General features: G+C 35.7%; 1 protein-coding gene across 2 annotated transcripts in view; it reads right to left on the reverse strand.

The window, feature by feature from the left end:
* SESTD1 (SEC14 and spectrin domain containing 1) overlaps positions 1-14,299 on the reverse strand; it is a 118,622-nt gene that overhangs the window by 9,513 nt on the left and 94,810 nt on the right. For both annotated transcript variants that reach the window (XM_066346692.1, XM_066346691.1), the window contains 6 exons: positions 12,529-12,723; positions 11,908-12,022; positions 10,349-10,508; positions 7,144-7,225; positions 6,326-6,448; positions 5,402-5,593 (listed from right to left, as the gene is read on the reverse strand). In XM_066346692.1, the coding sequence (XP_066202789.1) occupies positions 5,402-5,593; positions 6,326-6,448; positions 7,144-7,225; positions 10,349-10,508; positions 11,908-12,022; positions 12,529-12,723 (867 nt within the window). The remainder of the gene's footprint in view (positions 1-5,401; positions 5,594-6,325; positions 6,449-7,143; positions 7,226-10,348; positions 10,509-11,907; positions 12,023-12,528; positions 12,724-14,299) is intronic.

The raw sequence follows: 14,299 nt of genomic DNA on the forward strand, positions 1-14,299 counted from the left end.
TGTCACTTCCCCCCAACTCAGGCCCTCAGTTCTATGTAGTTTATGTTTCACTTAACACAATAGAATTTTCAGTTTTTCACTGTATTTTCTCAAAAAATTTTTTTTAATTTTTATATCAGCTCTTATCAGTGTTATTAACAATACCATTCTCAAATGCCATTAAGGAAAAATAAATAGAATATCATGAATTAAAAAGACAGAGATGTAGCTCAGATAAATGAGGGAAAATCTATAGAATAAAACTTCAATAGCTTGAAAACCTTGGAGTTAAATGACAGAGAATTTAAAATAGAAGTACTAAAATACTCAGGGATATACAAGAAAGCACAGAAAGGCAACTTAAGGAACTCAAAAAACAATTCAACGAACAGAAAGAATACATCACCAAGGAAACTGAAACTATGAAAACGAATCAAACAAAGATGAAAAACTCAATTCATGAACTGAAAAATGAAGTAACAAGCTTAGCTAATAGAACAGGCCAGATAGAGGAGAGAATTAGTGACCTAGAAGACTGGCAACTAGAGACACTAAGGAGAGAAGAAGAGAGAGACTCACAAATTAAAATAAAAGAGAAAGCCCTACAGGAATTGTCTGACTCCATCAGAAAGAGCAACATTAAGAATAATGGGTATATCAGAAGGAGAAGAGAGAGATAATGGAATGGAGAACATATTCAAACAAATAATAGACGAGAACTTCCCAAGCCTGTGGAAAGAACTAAAGCCTCGAATTCAAGAAGCAAACAGAACACCGAGTTATCTTAACCCTAACAAACCTACTCCAAGGCACATCATAATGAAATTGGCACAAACCAATGACAAAGAAAAAATTCTCAAGGCAGCCAGGGAAAAGAAGAATACAACATATAAGGGAAGGCCCATTAGATTATCATCAGATTTCTCAGCAGAAACTACAAGCTAGAAGAGAGTGGACCCCAATATTTAAAGTTCTGAAAGAGAGGAACTTTCAGCCAAGAATACTATACCCATCAAAGCTATCCTTCAAATGTGAAGGAGAAATAAAAACATTCACAGATACAGAAAAGATGAGGGAATTTATCACCAGAAAACGCCCACTCCAGGAAATAATAAAGGAGGTTTTCCAACCAGAGAACACAACAAAACAAAACTACAAGTAAAAGCTCCAACAAGATCACAATAAAAACAAGATTAATCTGTGACAACATAAACAAAACAGGGGAGAGGACAAAGATTAACAGTATCAAAGGAGGATGGAGTGCAGAAGCACTCATGAGATAATGTACTACAATGAACATGATATGTGTCCTTTCTATTACTTAATGGTAACCACCCCTGGAAAAAACCACCACAGAAGCACATGGCTTGAAAAAAGTAACAGAGGAAAAAAGTATAGATTACAACCAAACAAATACAAATGATAGAAAAACAAAAGAGAAGAATCAAACAAGATACAAAACTATCAGAAAGCAATATATAAAATGGCAGTAGAAACCCTCAAGTGTCAATAATTACACTAAATGTAAATGGATTGAACTTACCAATAAAAAGACACAGAGTAGCAGAATGGATTTAAAAAGAAAATCCAACTGTATGCTGCCTACAAGAAACACATCTAAGCTACAAGGATAAAAACAAATTCAAAGTGAAAGGTTGGAAAACAATACTCTTAACATCCAAAAAAAAGCAGGTATAGCAATACTCATATCCAACAATGCTGATTACAAGACAGCAAAGGTAATCAGAGACAAATACGGTCATTTCATAATGATAAAGGGGACATTGAACCAGGAAGACACAACACTTCTTAATATATATGCACCAAACCAAGAACCACTAAAATATATAAGACAGTTACCAACTGCCCAAAAAACAAAAACTGACAAAAATACAATCATACTTGGAGACCTCAAAACACCGCTGACGGCTCTAGATCGTTCATCCAAACAGAAAATCAATAAAGAAATATTGGCCTTAAACGAAACACTAGAACAATTGGATATGATAGACATCTACATGACATTTCATCCCAAAGTGCCAGAGTATACATTTTTCTCTAGTATACATGGAACATTCTCAAGACTTGACCATATGTTGGGCCACAAAAATAATATCAACAAATTCAGAAAGACTGGAATTATACCAAGCATATTCTCTGATCATAAAGCCTTGAAACTAGAATTTAATTGCAAAAAAGAGGTAAACAAACCCACAAAAATGTGGAAACTAAACAACATACTTTTAAAAAATGAGTAGGTCAAAGAAGAAATAAAAGCAGAGATCAAAGGCCCTGGCCGGTTGGCTCAGTGGTAGAGTGTCAGCCTGGTGTGCAGGAGTCCCAGGTTCAATTCTCAACCAGGGCACACAGGAGAAGCACCCATCTGCTTCTCCACCCCTCCCCCACTCCTTCCTCTCTGCCTCTCTCGTCCCCTCTCGCAGCTGAGGCTCCATTGGAGCAAAGTTTGCCCGGGCGCTGAGGGTGGCTCTGTGGCCTCTGCCTCAGGTGCTAGAATGGCTCTGGTCGCAACAGAGCGACGCCCCGGAGGGGCAGAGCATCGCCCCCTGGTGGGTGTCCCGGGTGGATCCCTGTCGGGCGCACGCGGGAGTCTGTCTGACTGCCTCCCCATTTCTGGCTTCAGAAAAATACAAAGAAAGAAATAAAAAGAAAGAAAAATAAAAAAAAGGCAGAGATCAAAAGATACATACAGACAAACAAAGATAACAATACAACATATCAGAATCTCTGGGATGCAGCAAAAGCAGTAATAAGAGGGAAGTTCATATCACTACAGGCCTATATAAACAAACAAGAGAGAGCTCAAGTAAACCACTTAACTTCACATCTTAAGGACTACAAAAAGAAGAACAAAGGCATTCCAAAACCAGCAAAAGAAAGGAAATAATAAAAATCAGCAGAAATAAACGAAATAGAGAACAGAAAAATTTTATAGAAAAAATTAATAAAACAAGAAGCTGGTTCTTTGAAAAGATCAACAAAATTGACAAACCCTTGGCAAGACTCACTAAGGAAAAAAGAGAAATGACTCATATAAACAAAGTCCAAAATGAAAGAGAAGAAATCACCACAGATATCATAGATATACAAAGAATTATTGTAGAATACTATGAAAAACTATATGCCACCAAATTTAACAATCTAGAAGAAATGGATAAATTCCTAGAATGGTACAATTTTCCTAGACTGAGTCATAAAGAAGCAGAAAGCCTAAACCGATAAGCAGGGAAGAAATAGAAACAACTATCAAAAACCTCCCCAAAAATAAAAGTGTTGGAGAGGCTGTGGAGAAACACTGCTGGTGGAAATGCAAATTAGTACAACTATTATGAAAGAAAGTATGGTGGTTACTCAAAAAATTAAGAATAAAACTACTATATGACCCAGCAATCCATCTACTGGTTATCCCAAAAACTCGAAAATATTGATATGTAAAGCACACATGCACCCCCATGTTCATCACAGTGGCCATGGCATGGAAACAACCAAAGTGTCCCTCAATAGGGGATTGGATAAAGAAGATGTGGTACATATATACAATGGATTAACACTCAGCCATAAGAAATGATGACATAGTGACATTTATGACAACATGGATGAACCTGGAGAACATTATACTGAGTGAAGTAAGTAAATCATGAAAAGCTAGGAACTATGATTTCACACATAGGTAGGATATAAAACTGAGACTCATGGACATAGATAAAAGTGAAGTGGTTACCAGGGGGAGGCGTGAGGGGAAGGGTGTAAAGAGGGACAAATATAAGGTGACAGAAAATGATTTGACTTTGGGTGATAGGTATATAACATAATCAACAGTTCAAATGCTATAAAAATGTTTACCTGTAACCTATGTACTCTAATTGATCAATGTAACCCTGTTAAAGTTAATTTTCTAAATAAGATTAAAAAATAAATAAAAATAAGCATGATAAAGGCCATAGAATAGAAAAAATAGAAATGTTAACTTTTATTTAAAAAACTACCAACCATATATATTCTTATATGACATGTTAAAGAAGCCTAGATTTTAAAATGTTCTTACTGCTACCTTTAAAAAGCAGTATCCCAGAAAGTTTTCAATGATTCTAGACATAGCATCAGTGGTCACCACTGCACTGGAGGGAGGGACTGGGGAAGCCTCTGAGGTGCTGGTAACATTCTGTATTTGTGCACTGATTACACAGGTGTGTTCACTTTGTTAAAATTAACTGAGCAGAACATTTATGACCTATATACTAAGTTAATATTATACTCCTATAAAAAAGTTTTCATTAAAATAATCAGTAGATGAACAAATTAAGCCATTTTGCCTAGTTTATCATTAGTTCCATTTTAAACTAAAGCACTGACCTGTCAAGTTCACTGACCAGTTCAGAAAGAGTTCACTATGAACATTTCCCAATAAATGTACTTCTTAACACAAACAGAAACTGCTTAATTCCTAGGGTTCCTGGTAACACCTCTTCTGTTCAACAGATGAGGCTATCACATCTACAACTCGAGTTTCGCATATCTTAAATTGTACTAACCATCCCCTACATGTAAACTTCCATTGTAAGTGGTCAAAACAAAGCTACCTACATAATCAAGCTCCTCTGCAGAATGGAAATGGAGATCTCTGTGCGAAGTAAGAAAAAGGTTCTATTAAAGACTGCCCAGTGACACTGTTCATTCCTTTCTGATTTCTGGGAGTAAATACCTCATTACATAATAAATTCTAGAATTACTCTTTAAAAAATAACACATGAAGGTTTTAGATTTTCACCCTTATTCTCATTTTAGTTGGACAGACTCTATTTTGAATATAAAAAATTACAAAGTGTTCTTTTAAATAGTTGGACAATTTATAGCAGTTACTAAAGCAAAGTCTCCGCTCCTGGCATTATGAGTGAGATGGGAACCATGACATCCTAAAGAATGGACAGTACATTCTGGGCAGTAAGTTTGTGAGGAGAGAAGCACAGGAGACAGAGAACTACTGAATGTTTTCTGTTTTGTTTTGCTTTTTCAGAGAAATAAAGGGAGGGATGGAGGGAGGGAGGGAAAGAGAGAGAGAAAGAAAGAGAGAAGCATCCACTTAGTGGTGCACCCACTGATTGCTTCTCACACATGCCCTGACCAGGACTTGAACCTATGACGCCGGCACTTCGGGGTGACGCTCTATCCCCCAAGCCACTGACCAGGCTGAATGGTTTTGAATTTATAAAACCACTGTACTCCGCCACTGGTATCAATTACTAAGAGGATTTGATTTGAACTCTCTAAAACAATATATCTAAACAAACTTTAAACAATGAATATAATTTTTAAAAAACAGACTAATCACATAATTACATGATTAAGATTAACACATTTTAAAAACACACAATACCACTGTGACCACATTTTTGAAAAAGCAAACCTTTTCAGCATTTGAGTGAAATGCAATAGCCATTTCCAGCCTGTGCACTCTCTCTTCAGATGCTATTGTAAATTGTTTCCATACTCTGTTCAGCCGAGGAAGTGTATCCCCGGAGGACCGAGACGTGCAGCGCAAAGACTGGCACAACACAACTGTGGCCTGTAGCAACTGTCTTCCATAGTCATAAGTACTCTAAAAAAGAGAGTAAACATGAAATTATAGTAAAAGAATTCTGAAAAGAGGATGGGAAAGTGCAAGAGGAATGTGGTTGCAATCAAGTGCACTACTGGAAATCAATACCGAACGACTTCACTGGAACTTATTACTACAAATTATCGGCATGCATAAATCATGAAGGGGAAGCAGTACTTTTAGTTAGTTTTCAGCAAGTTTCTTCTGTTTTCATCTCAATCTGTTCAATTCCACAGGCCAAAAAGAGTGTCTGTTCAGTCATTAACTAAGACAAGTGGGTGAAAACAGGCACTCTATATTCCATATAGGAAGCCACAACTGTTACAGTGTGAACTAAATTATTAGGGAAATTAAAGACACTTTCCACAACAACAGAAAAACCTGTGTTGCTATACTAACGTCATTGAGATGTAGAAACTGGGGTTTCTGACCAACTGGTATTAACATGTATTTCATATTAACTTTCATGAATGAACAGTTGGGACTGCCTAAAAAATTCTGTAATATATATATCACAAGGAGCACACAGAACCTTTATTCAGGGAAACATAAACCCTCTCACATTGATGTGGGCTAGTTCTGATGCATCAGCTGACATTTTCTTAGTTCTATGATATTTCTGGAATAACATAACTAACCTTCTTGGACTTGGAGGGTTAAGTTACATTATAATCATGCAGAAAGCTATTCAAACACTGAGCTTGTAGAAAAGAAAGATAACCAATTTTGCACCTGTGCGACATCCACAAATTTTCTATGCTTTTCCAGTAAAACTTTCGTTTCCTGAGCATCATCACCCAATCTGATGTGGGTCTTAAGCAGAGCATCCAGAAGTTCACTCAGCCATTCTACCGCCTAAACGGAAAGAAATAACAGTGAAGCTGGATCCATAAGTCTTTACTTATTATATCAAAATACCACATTTATAAAAAGAAAGGTACTATTACATAATTACTTAATCTATTAGTTATAGCCTAAGTTCTTAATAACTTATTTCATTCAATGACTAGCTACATGAATTAATGAACCCACCTCCCACTCAAAAATTTTAAAAATCTAAAGATCCATGAAAGAGAATCACTCTTTTAAAATTGTTATCATATGATTTACAATAGAAGATGAAATACTTATGTAATATAGATCTTATTGGAATCTCAGACATATTTATGTTACCATTTAAAATCATATATTTCTTCTATGTCAAGCAGAAATGATTTCCCTGATGCTAACTACAAAAAGCAAATTGTTTACATAGTTGAAAAACTCTATTATGGGTTAAAAAAAGCAATGTGCTATCCAGCCTTTATCCTGGGATATAAATGATAACAAGTCAACAATAATAAGTAATAAATAATCCCAACAGAAGATTTTTTAAGAAGGTAAATCAAATAAGACCAGTAAGATAACTGGGAATACAAAACTTTATTATTTCAAGAACATAAACTAGAATCTGACTTAATGTTATTTTCTAAGGACCAGGAAAAGCACACTTTTGCTTATCATTAGGTAAACTCAATCTTAAAAAACAACTACACCAGACTGATCCTTACCTGGGCAGCATCTTCTTCACACTTAAACAACTGTACCATCTGAAGCATCTTTAACCTTCGCACATCTACCATGTCTTCACATCTAATAAACCCAAACAAAAATTTTGGATAGCACATCGGTTTTGTTGATAACTATCATAACATCATTATCTGTATATAGTATACACACACATTTTATAGTATACTAACACTATGGAAACTAACTATTTTGTGTTGATTTTTAAGAATTTTAAGGATATCTATCTCTACATCACATCAAACGCCCTAAATACCTGAAGAATACTGAATCACAAGCCCTCTTGAGAATAGCATGGATTGTGCAAAGTACTGAAGCAAAGCATTTAAAACCCAAAGAAACCTCCATTGCCAATTATTATTAAACCAGCTTCAAAGATAAAAATGCAAAGTTTCTCAAATACTAATCTAGAGGATAATGTTCAAGGAAATAAAATGAACACTTTTCAATATGTTACACTACTCATAGTATCATCTAATTTTGAATAAAAGAAACCAAAGTCCACCTATGTCCTTAAGAAGAAAAAAATTTCTATTGCTCTCTGGCTGTAGAAAAACACAATATAGGACATTTTTAAATATACTACGGTCTGCCTGGATAATATACAGATTAAACTTTTAGGATATCTCAGCCTAACTCAGCTCTGACCCTTCCCTTCAATCCCCTGCAATTCTATGTACTCTCGGTGGGAAGGAGAATTCTCACTGCAATCCCAAATACCAATAACAAGTTAACCTGGAGCTATGGGGCTCCACTACAGTTGATGTTCCTTAAAAAAGCCTAATAACAATACAGAAATCACTGTCACAAGGCTATTTTTATAAGGATGCCGTCAATAAAATTCTATAGCATATTGTTAAAATGCAACTTGGTTAAAATAATTCTAAAAAGAACTGAAGGGTAGGGGTGGTAAAGAGGATGATAATTATTTCTAAACTCTGAAGCTAAAAACAATGTAAGATAGTGGTTTTCTTTTCTTTTCTTTTTTTAAATTAAGTGAGAGGAGGGAAGGCAGAGACAGACTCCGTATGCTCCCTGACTGGGATCCACCCAGAAAGCCCACTAGGAGGAGATGCTCTACCCATCTGGGGCCTTGCTCCTTTGCTCAGCAACCAAGTTCTTCTTGGTACCTGAGGGGAGGCCATGGAGACATCCTCAGAGCCTGGGGCCAACTCTCTCCAATTGAGCCATGGCTGCAGGAGGTGAAGAGAGAGAGAGAAGCGAGAGGGGAGGGGTGGAGAAGCAGATAGGCAGTTCTGTGTGCCCTAACCGGGAATCGAACCCTGGACATCCACACACTATGCCAATGCTTTACCACTGAGCCAACTGGCCAAGGCCAGATAGTGGTTTTCAACCACTGGTTCATGACCATTGTCAGTCCACGAAAGAGTTAACCACCCTCATATTATATGAAGATTATATATAATTTCTGGCAAATAAGCACTGGTCCAAGACCAGTGGTTGAAAACCACTGAGTTAGAAGACAAAGAAAACAGTAAAAACCGAGAAGAAACAGAGTGTCAGAAAGAGGACCATGAAAATGTCTTGAAAAAAGACAAGGATGTCAGGAAGTTTCAAGAAGACAAATTCACTTGTGTCTAAGGTATTCAGAGTGGTCACGCAAAGTTAGGACTAAAAGTATTCCTGGATTTTCAGTAAGATCAAGCATTTATTACATATGGCAACTACAAAGTCACTGGAGACATCAGTAAGAGCAAAATCCGTGAAATGGTGAGAGAAGCGAGACTGAGCAGGGTTAAAAAGTAAAATGACTTAACTATCAAGAAGGAGGGCTCCAGGGCTAGAAGACAAAGAGTTAAAGAGGAAAGTGTATACATGTGTGTTTAGATTCTTTTTTAATAGGAGAGACTTAAGCATTTAAATGACAGACAGGGATCAGAGTAAAGAATGGGAATTGATGGAGTGAGGAGAAATTGATTTCCATGAGAGCACATGGAAAGACTGGCTTTGGTAAGAGCAGAGATATATCATCCTTTGTGATGAGATCGAATAATGAAATGGATAAATTCACAGACACGAGAGTAGAAGAAATACCTGCCTGATGACTATTTCTCTGCGATGTACAGGGAGAGTTTCTGTAGGTTTTGTTGATGACGTGAAAGAAAGAAAGTTATGCAGTTGCTGACATTTATTATGTAGTAAAAATTACAGTGATTTTTAAGGAAAAATATGTATTAGTGCCCTCACAAAATGGTTTTCATAGAGTGCTCTGTAAATGGAAAAGCATTTGTTACTTTTCTGACAGATTCAGAAAAAATAAAGTAGATAATGTGTAAGGTACATAGAGTTTAACATGGAAAGTAGTCACAAAAAATACTATGTTGCTGACGTGTACTATGTAGTTAGGCCTACGACAGTTGTATCTATACTGAAGATGTATGGACTTTTCTTCTTGTCATTATTCCCTCAATAGAGTATAACAACTATTTACATAGCTTTTAGGTATTATAAGTAATCTAGAGATGATTTATAGTATATAAGAGAATGTTCGTGGTTATATGAAAATACACCATTTCATATAAGAGACTTGAGTATCTGTGAATTTTTAGTTCTGAGGGTCCTGGAACCAGATGCAGAGAAACAACTATAGTTTGCAATTGTTATTGTGAACTGAGTTTTCAAAGACTCCTTTAAATTCCTAGCTCTGTATCAAATGCAACTAAACTAATCATCATACCCTTAGCCATCCCATTCATCATCTTACTCCAACATTAGAGTCTACAGTCTAACCCTCCTACAGCAAATATGACAACAGTGGATATATGACAATTTGTTAAGAAGTTTAGATGAATAAATAGATCAGTGTAGATGGCAAATGTAAGTCCAAATAAACCAAATGATAGTTGAAAAGCAAATTTCTCCAAAAAGGGTTTTCTTAAAACACAGAAGAGTCATTGGCTACACTGGGAATAGGAATACAAAGTATTTGAGTTTAACTGAAATTTTTTACTACTTAGTAAAAGAGAAAATGAACCCATTCATTAGCTGAACAAATTATCATTATTTGTTAGTATAATTATACACAATTATTATATTCATCAAAAACTTACTACAATGTCTACTATTAACAGGTAAAAACTTTGAATAGAAAATATAAATTATATCAGCTTTTGTTTTAAGTATTATATGTTGTCTTAGCAAAAATTAACATTAACAGTCAAACTTTGCCTTTGTTTCCTCAGCTGCATATCTTCCATCACTCCTTGTATATGATCCACATTTTCTTTATTTTCAATGGTTACATCCTTTCCATAGGCCCAGGACGCCTGATTGGAGATCTGATCCAGAAGACCTTGACCTTTTTCACGCAAACCTTGCAATCCTACATCTAAAAAAAAAAATTACTAGATTTAATCTCTTAAACAACAAAAATACTTTCCCTTCCTCAAGTAAACCCTCTCACAGATACCGTACTAGGATTCTAAGTATGACAGTTTTATATATTAAATGATCTTGGGATGGAGTCCTCTGAATATTTTGAGCAATAACACCCTTTTCAATGTGTTTCAAACTGGTGTGCCCCCAAACCCAATATCAAATTTTCCTTAAAGAGAATTCCTAAGGGGTAAATTTCCAGATATAATAATTACTTTTAAAAAACTGAAAGCAGAAAGAAAGTATGAAAATTTCCAAGAGTTTTAAATTTTTTTCTTTCTGCTTTTATGTAGTCCAATTTTTTGGAGAACAAGGCAAATATTTTGTTCAAAAAAAGGTATGAGCTGCAAGACTTGGAATCATTCAAGCAACATTAAAGAATGCTAAATATTTTGAGAATAGACACTATCTAGTTTATGCCCAACAAGAAGAAATACTTAGTATATGTTTACAATATTCCAAATTAGAGAAGTATAAAGGCATTTCTTTTCTTTTTTAAACTGCTGACATTTTCAAATACATTCCATCTGGCATATTAAATACTAAATATGTAATATGCTAAAATAACAAAGGTTCCAACAAACAAAATGACAATACAAACATGATTTTTCAAACCTATTACTTCAAATCCTTTTCAATAATTAATTAATTTAGTTTAATCATATGTTAGCATTTATTAAATCTCTGCCTTAGGTTTCTGTTTCTCCTACATTCCCCTTTGCCCTCCTGTCCCACTCAATCCACCCCTACTTCTGATTTTTACATCTACTATCTATCTCTCCAATCATGCCCTAGGGAAAGTCACTGTATTTACTACTCTACTATATTTTACAAGGCCTGGTTGTCAACTGAGAGAACTAGCTTAATGAAATTGGACACCCCCCCCTCCCCCCCGAGAGTATATCATCTTGGCTATATTGCCAGTCTGGAGAAACATATGCACAGAACCAAACCAACTATTTTTTCACAAGGTTAGGATATAGCAACAACGAAAATCACTGCATAAAACACAATTTGGGGCATACAGGGTTCACCACAGAACACTTCACAGCTAATTACAGTTTATGCATGCACTACAAAATAACTGCTCGTAGTATATGCAAGACATAGCTCCTATAAATATAGCGGGGTGAAGAAGAAAGGCTAAAGGTCCAATGAAGAGGAGTAAACTAAAAAATATAAATTTTAGCATAAATTACATCCTTAAAAGGAAAAAAAAACTTTTTTATATTAATTTTTCCTGTGTTTCCTGTAAATAATTATCAGTTCAGTATACAGTAACTTGTCTAACGATGGTAATGATATATTTTTAAAAGAACCCTTATGTTTCAGCATTTTTAAAATCTGCTTACCAACACTTTTCAGCTTCTCTTCAAGCAGTTTTAAAGTTTGCTGAATCGATGCTCCATCAGCTGGTGCTACATCTACGCACAACATCCCTAATAAGCCATCCAACTGCTGAGACAACTAAAGCAGAGGGACACCAAAGAGATAACCCTGATGTAAACAGCATCTACAGTGTTTAATGATTAATGAGGTTTTTATCTAATGAGGTTATCACAGTTATACTTGAAAAAGACTATGCTGTTAAAAGACAAGAATGAATAATTAGAATACATGTTATCTGAAAGAACACACAGATGCATGCACCAGGACCACAGAGCAATATATCCAGGTCAGCAGACTGTACTAGAGTATTGAAACGTCCACTGTGTTCTATGTTATAAAGCATAAACACTGAGAAACAAGATAAATAAAATACATCTAGTTGGGACATTATGTAAACAAAAAAGGTTTAGTTGCATGCAGATTGACTTAAAACAAAATCAAAGACTTTATCTCATTTCCCCACCAGTACATTATTTTACTGTTTCAGAAAAATAATTAGGAGACATGCAAACCTGCAAAAATTATGTGCAGATAAGGTTTCAGATAATTTGAAGAACAGAAAATCAATCAGAGTAGACACTTACATCTTGGGCAACCCCATGAAATTCAAGAGCCGCTTGTAAGAGGTTTTGCCTAAATTCCAGCTGACTGGCCTGTCGATAGCAAACATCACTAAGTTGCTGTTGCAGGGACTTCAGTTCCACGAGATCTTCCTCATCCCCAGCGTTTAAGAGTGCTGCAATTTGCTGGTTAAGCTCCACATATACTGCAAACCATTCCTATAATAGAGACATTTTAAAGTAAATTAAGGATAAAATTAGTTCCTGGAGAACATATTTTATAATTCTTCCAGATGGACTAAATAACATACAAAAGAATTTTCAAAAAAATTATTTGAGACAAAAAGTCCCCAAGCCTTAAATCCTTCCACTGCAATCCCTGAAACTCACTCCTATGAACAGCCAACTCTCCCATAGCCTCATCCTAGCCTTTCCTGCTTTCCCTGAAATCCGTCCACACAAAGGAGTCAGCCCTGCATGCTCTGACTGCTGTTTTCGTTCTCACAGCTGACATGCCACAGCCTCGAGGTGGGGGATAGCTGCCTCAGTCATCTTTACTACTTCCAGACCACCTCTTCTCCCTCCTCTCAAGCACCACATCTCCTTTCATTACTTCTTCCGCTTCCATTCTATCAGCCTCTTGTCTTCCTATTTCACTGTTTGTCCCTACTTTCTATTCTCTATACAAAAGCCAATGATTTTTAAAAAAAATATAAATAGATTCTTGGCTAACATATTTTTTTTAGCTTTGTTTCTGAATTATGCTTTTGGGAAGAATCTAAATCTAATACAGGGGTCCCCAAACTACGGCCTGCATGCGGACCCCTGAGGCCATTTATCCAGCCCCCGCCGCACTTCTGGAAGGGGCACTTCTTTCATTGTTGGTCAGTGAGAGGAGCACATTGACCATATCATTAGCCAAAACCAGGCCCATAGTTCCCATTGAAATACTGGTCAGTTTATTGATTTAAATTTACTTGTTCTTTATTTTAAATATTGTATTTGTTCCCATTTTGTTTTTTTACTTTAAAATAAGGTATGTGCAGTATGCATAGGGATTTGTTCATAGTTTTTTTATAGTCCAGCCCTCCAACGGTTTGAGGGACAGTGAACTGGCCCCCTGATCTAGTACTTGCCAAAATGTTTAACACAAAATGATGTTAATTTTCTCTAAATTCTACTCCTATTAGCCAATCAATATACTAAAATTTTGTCATAATTTCATAAAACCTGAACAATTCTATTTTTTGAAGTGTTGAATTTTGTTTACACACAGAAAAGAAAGCTTTTAGTAAAATATTCGACTATCTTAACCATCATGAGCTAGTCTACTTACTCATCCTGCATCAACTTAGTCTCAAGGTGATAATGCAGTGCCATCTATTGGTCAAAATGGTACAATTCTCTTTTATAAACCTTTTAGAATGAAAAATTTCAAGTCTACTCAAAAGTGGAAAAAACAGTACAGTTGACTTTCAACAACACAGGTCTGAACTGCATACATCCACTTATACATGGATTTTTCCCCAATAAATACTATAAATGTATTTTCCTTATAATTTTCTTAATACTATACAGTATATAAATATGTGCTAATCAACTATGTTATTGGTAAGGCCTCCAATCAACAGTGGGCTATTAGTAAATTTGGGGACAGTAAATGTTACATGCATATTTTCGACAGTGATGTGGAAGGGAGGGGAGTCCATGACCCTAATCTCCTCATTGTTCAAGGGTAAACTACATGAAACCCCATAAACCATATAGCTTTAATCATTTTCAACTCATGGCCAAT

Source organism: Saccopteryx leptura, chromosome 7 (assembly GCF_036850995.1).
Source record: "Saccopteryx leptura isolate mSacLep1 chromosome 7, mSacLep1_pri_phased_curated, whole genome shotgun sequence".
In the NCBI taxonomy this organism is placed as follows: Eukaryota; Metazoa; Chordata; class Mammalia; order Chiroptera; family Emballonuridae; genus Saccopteryx; species Saccopteryx leptura.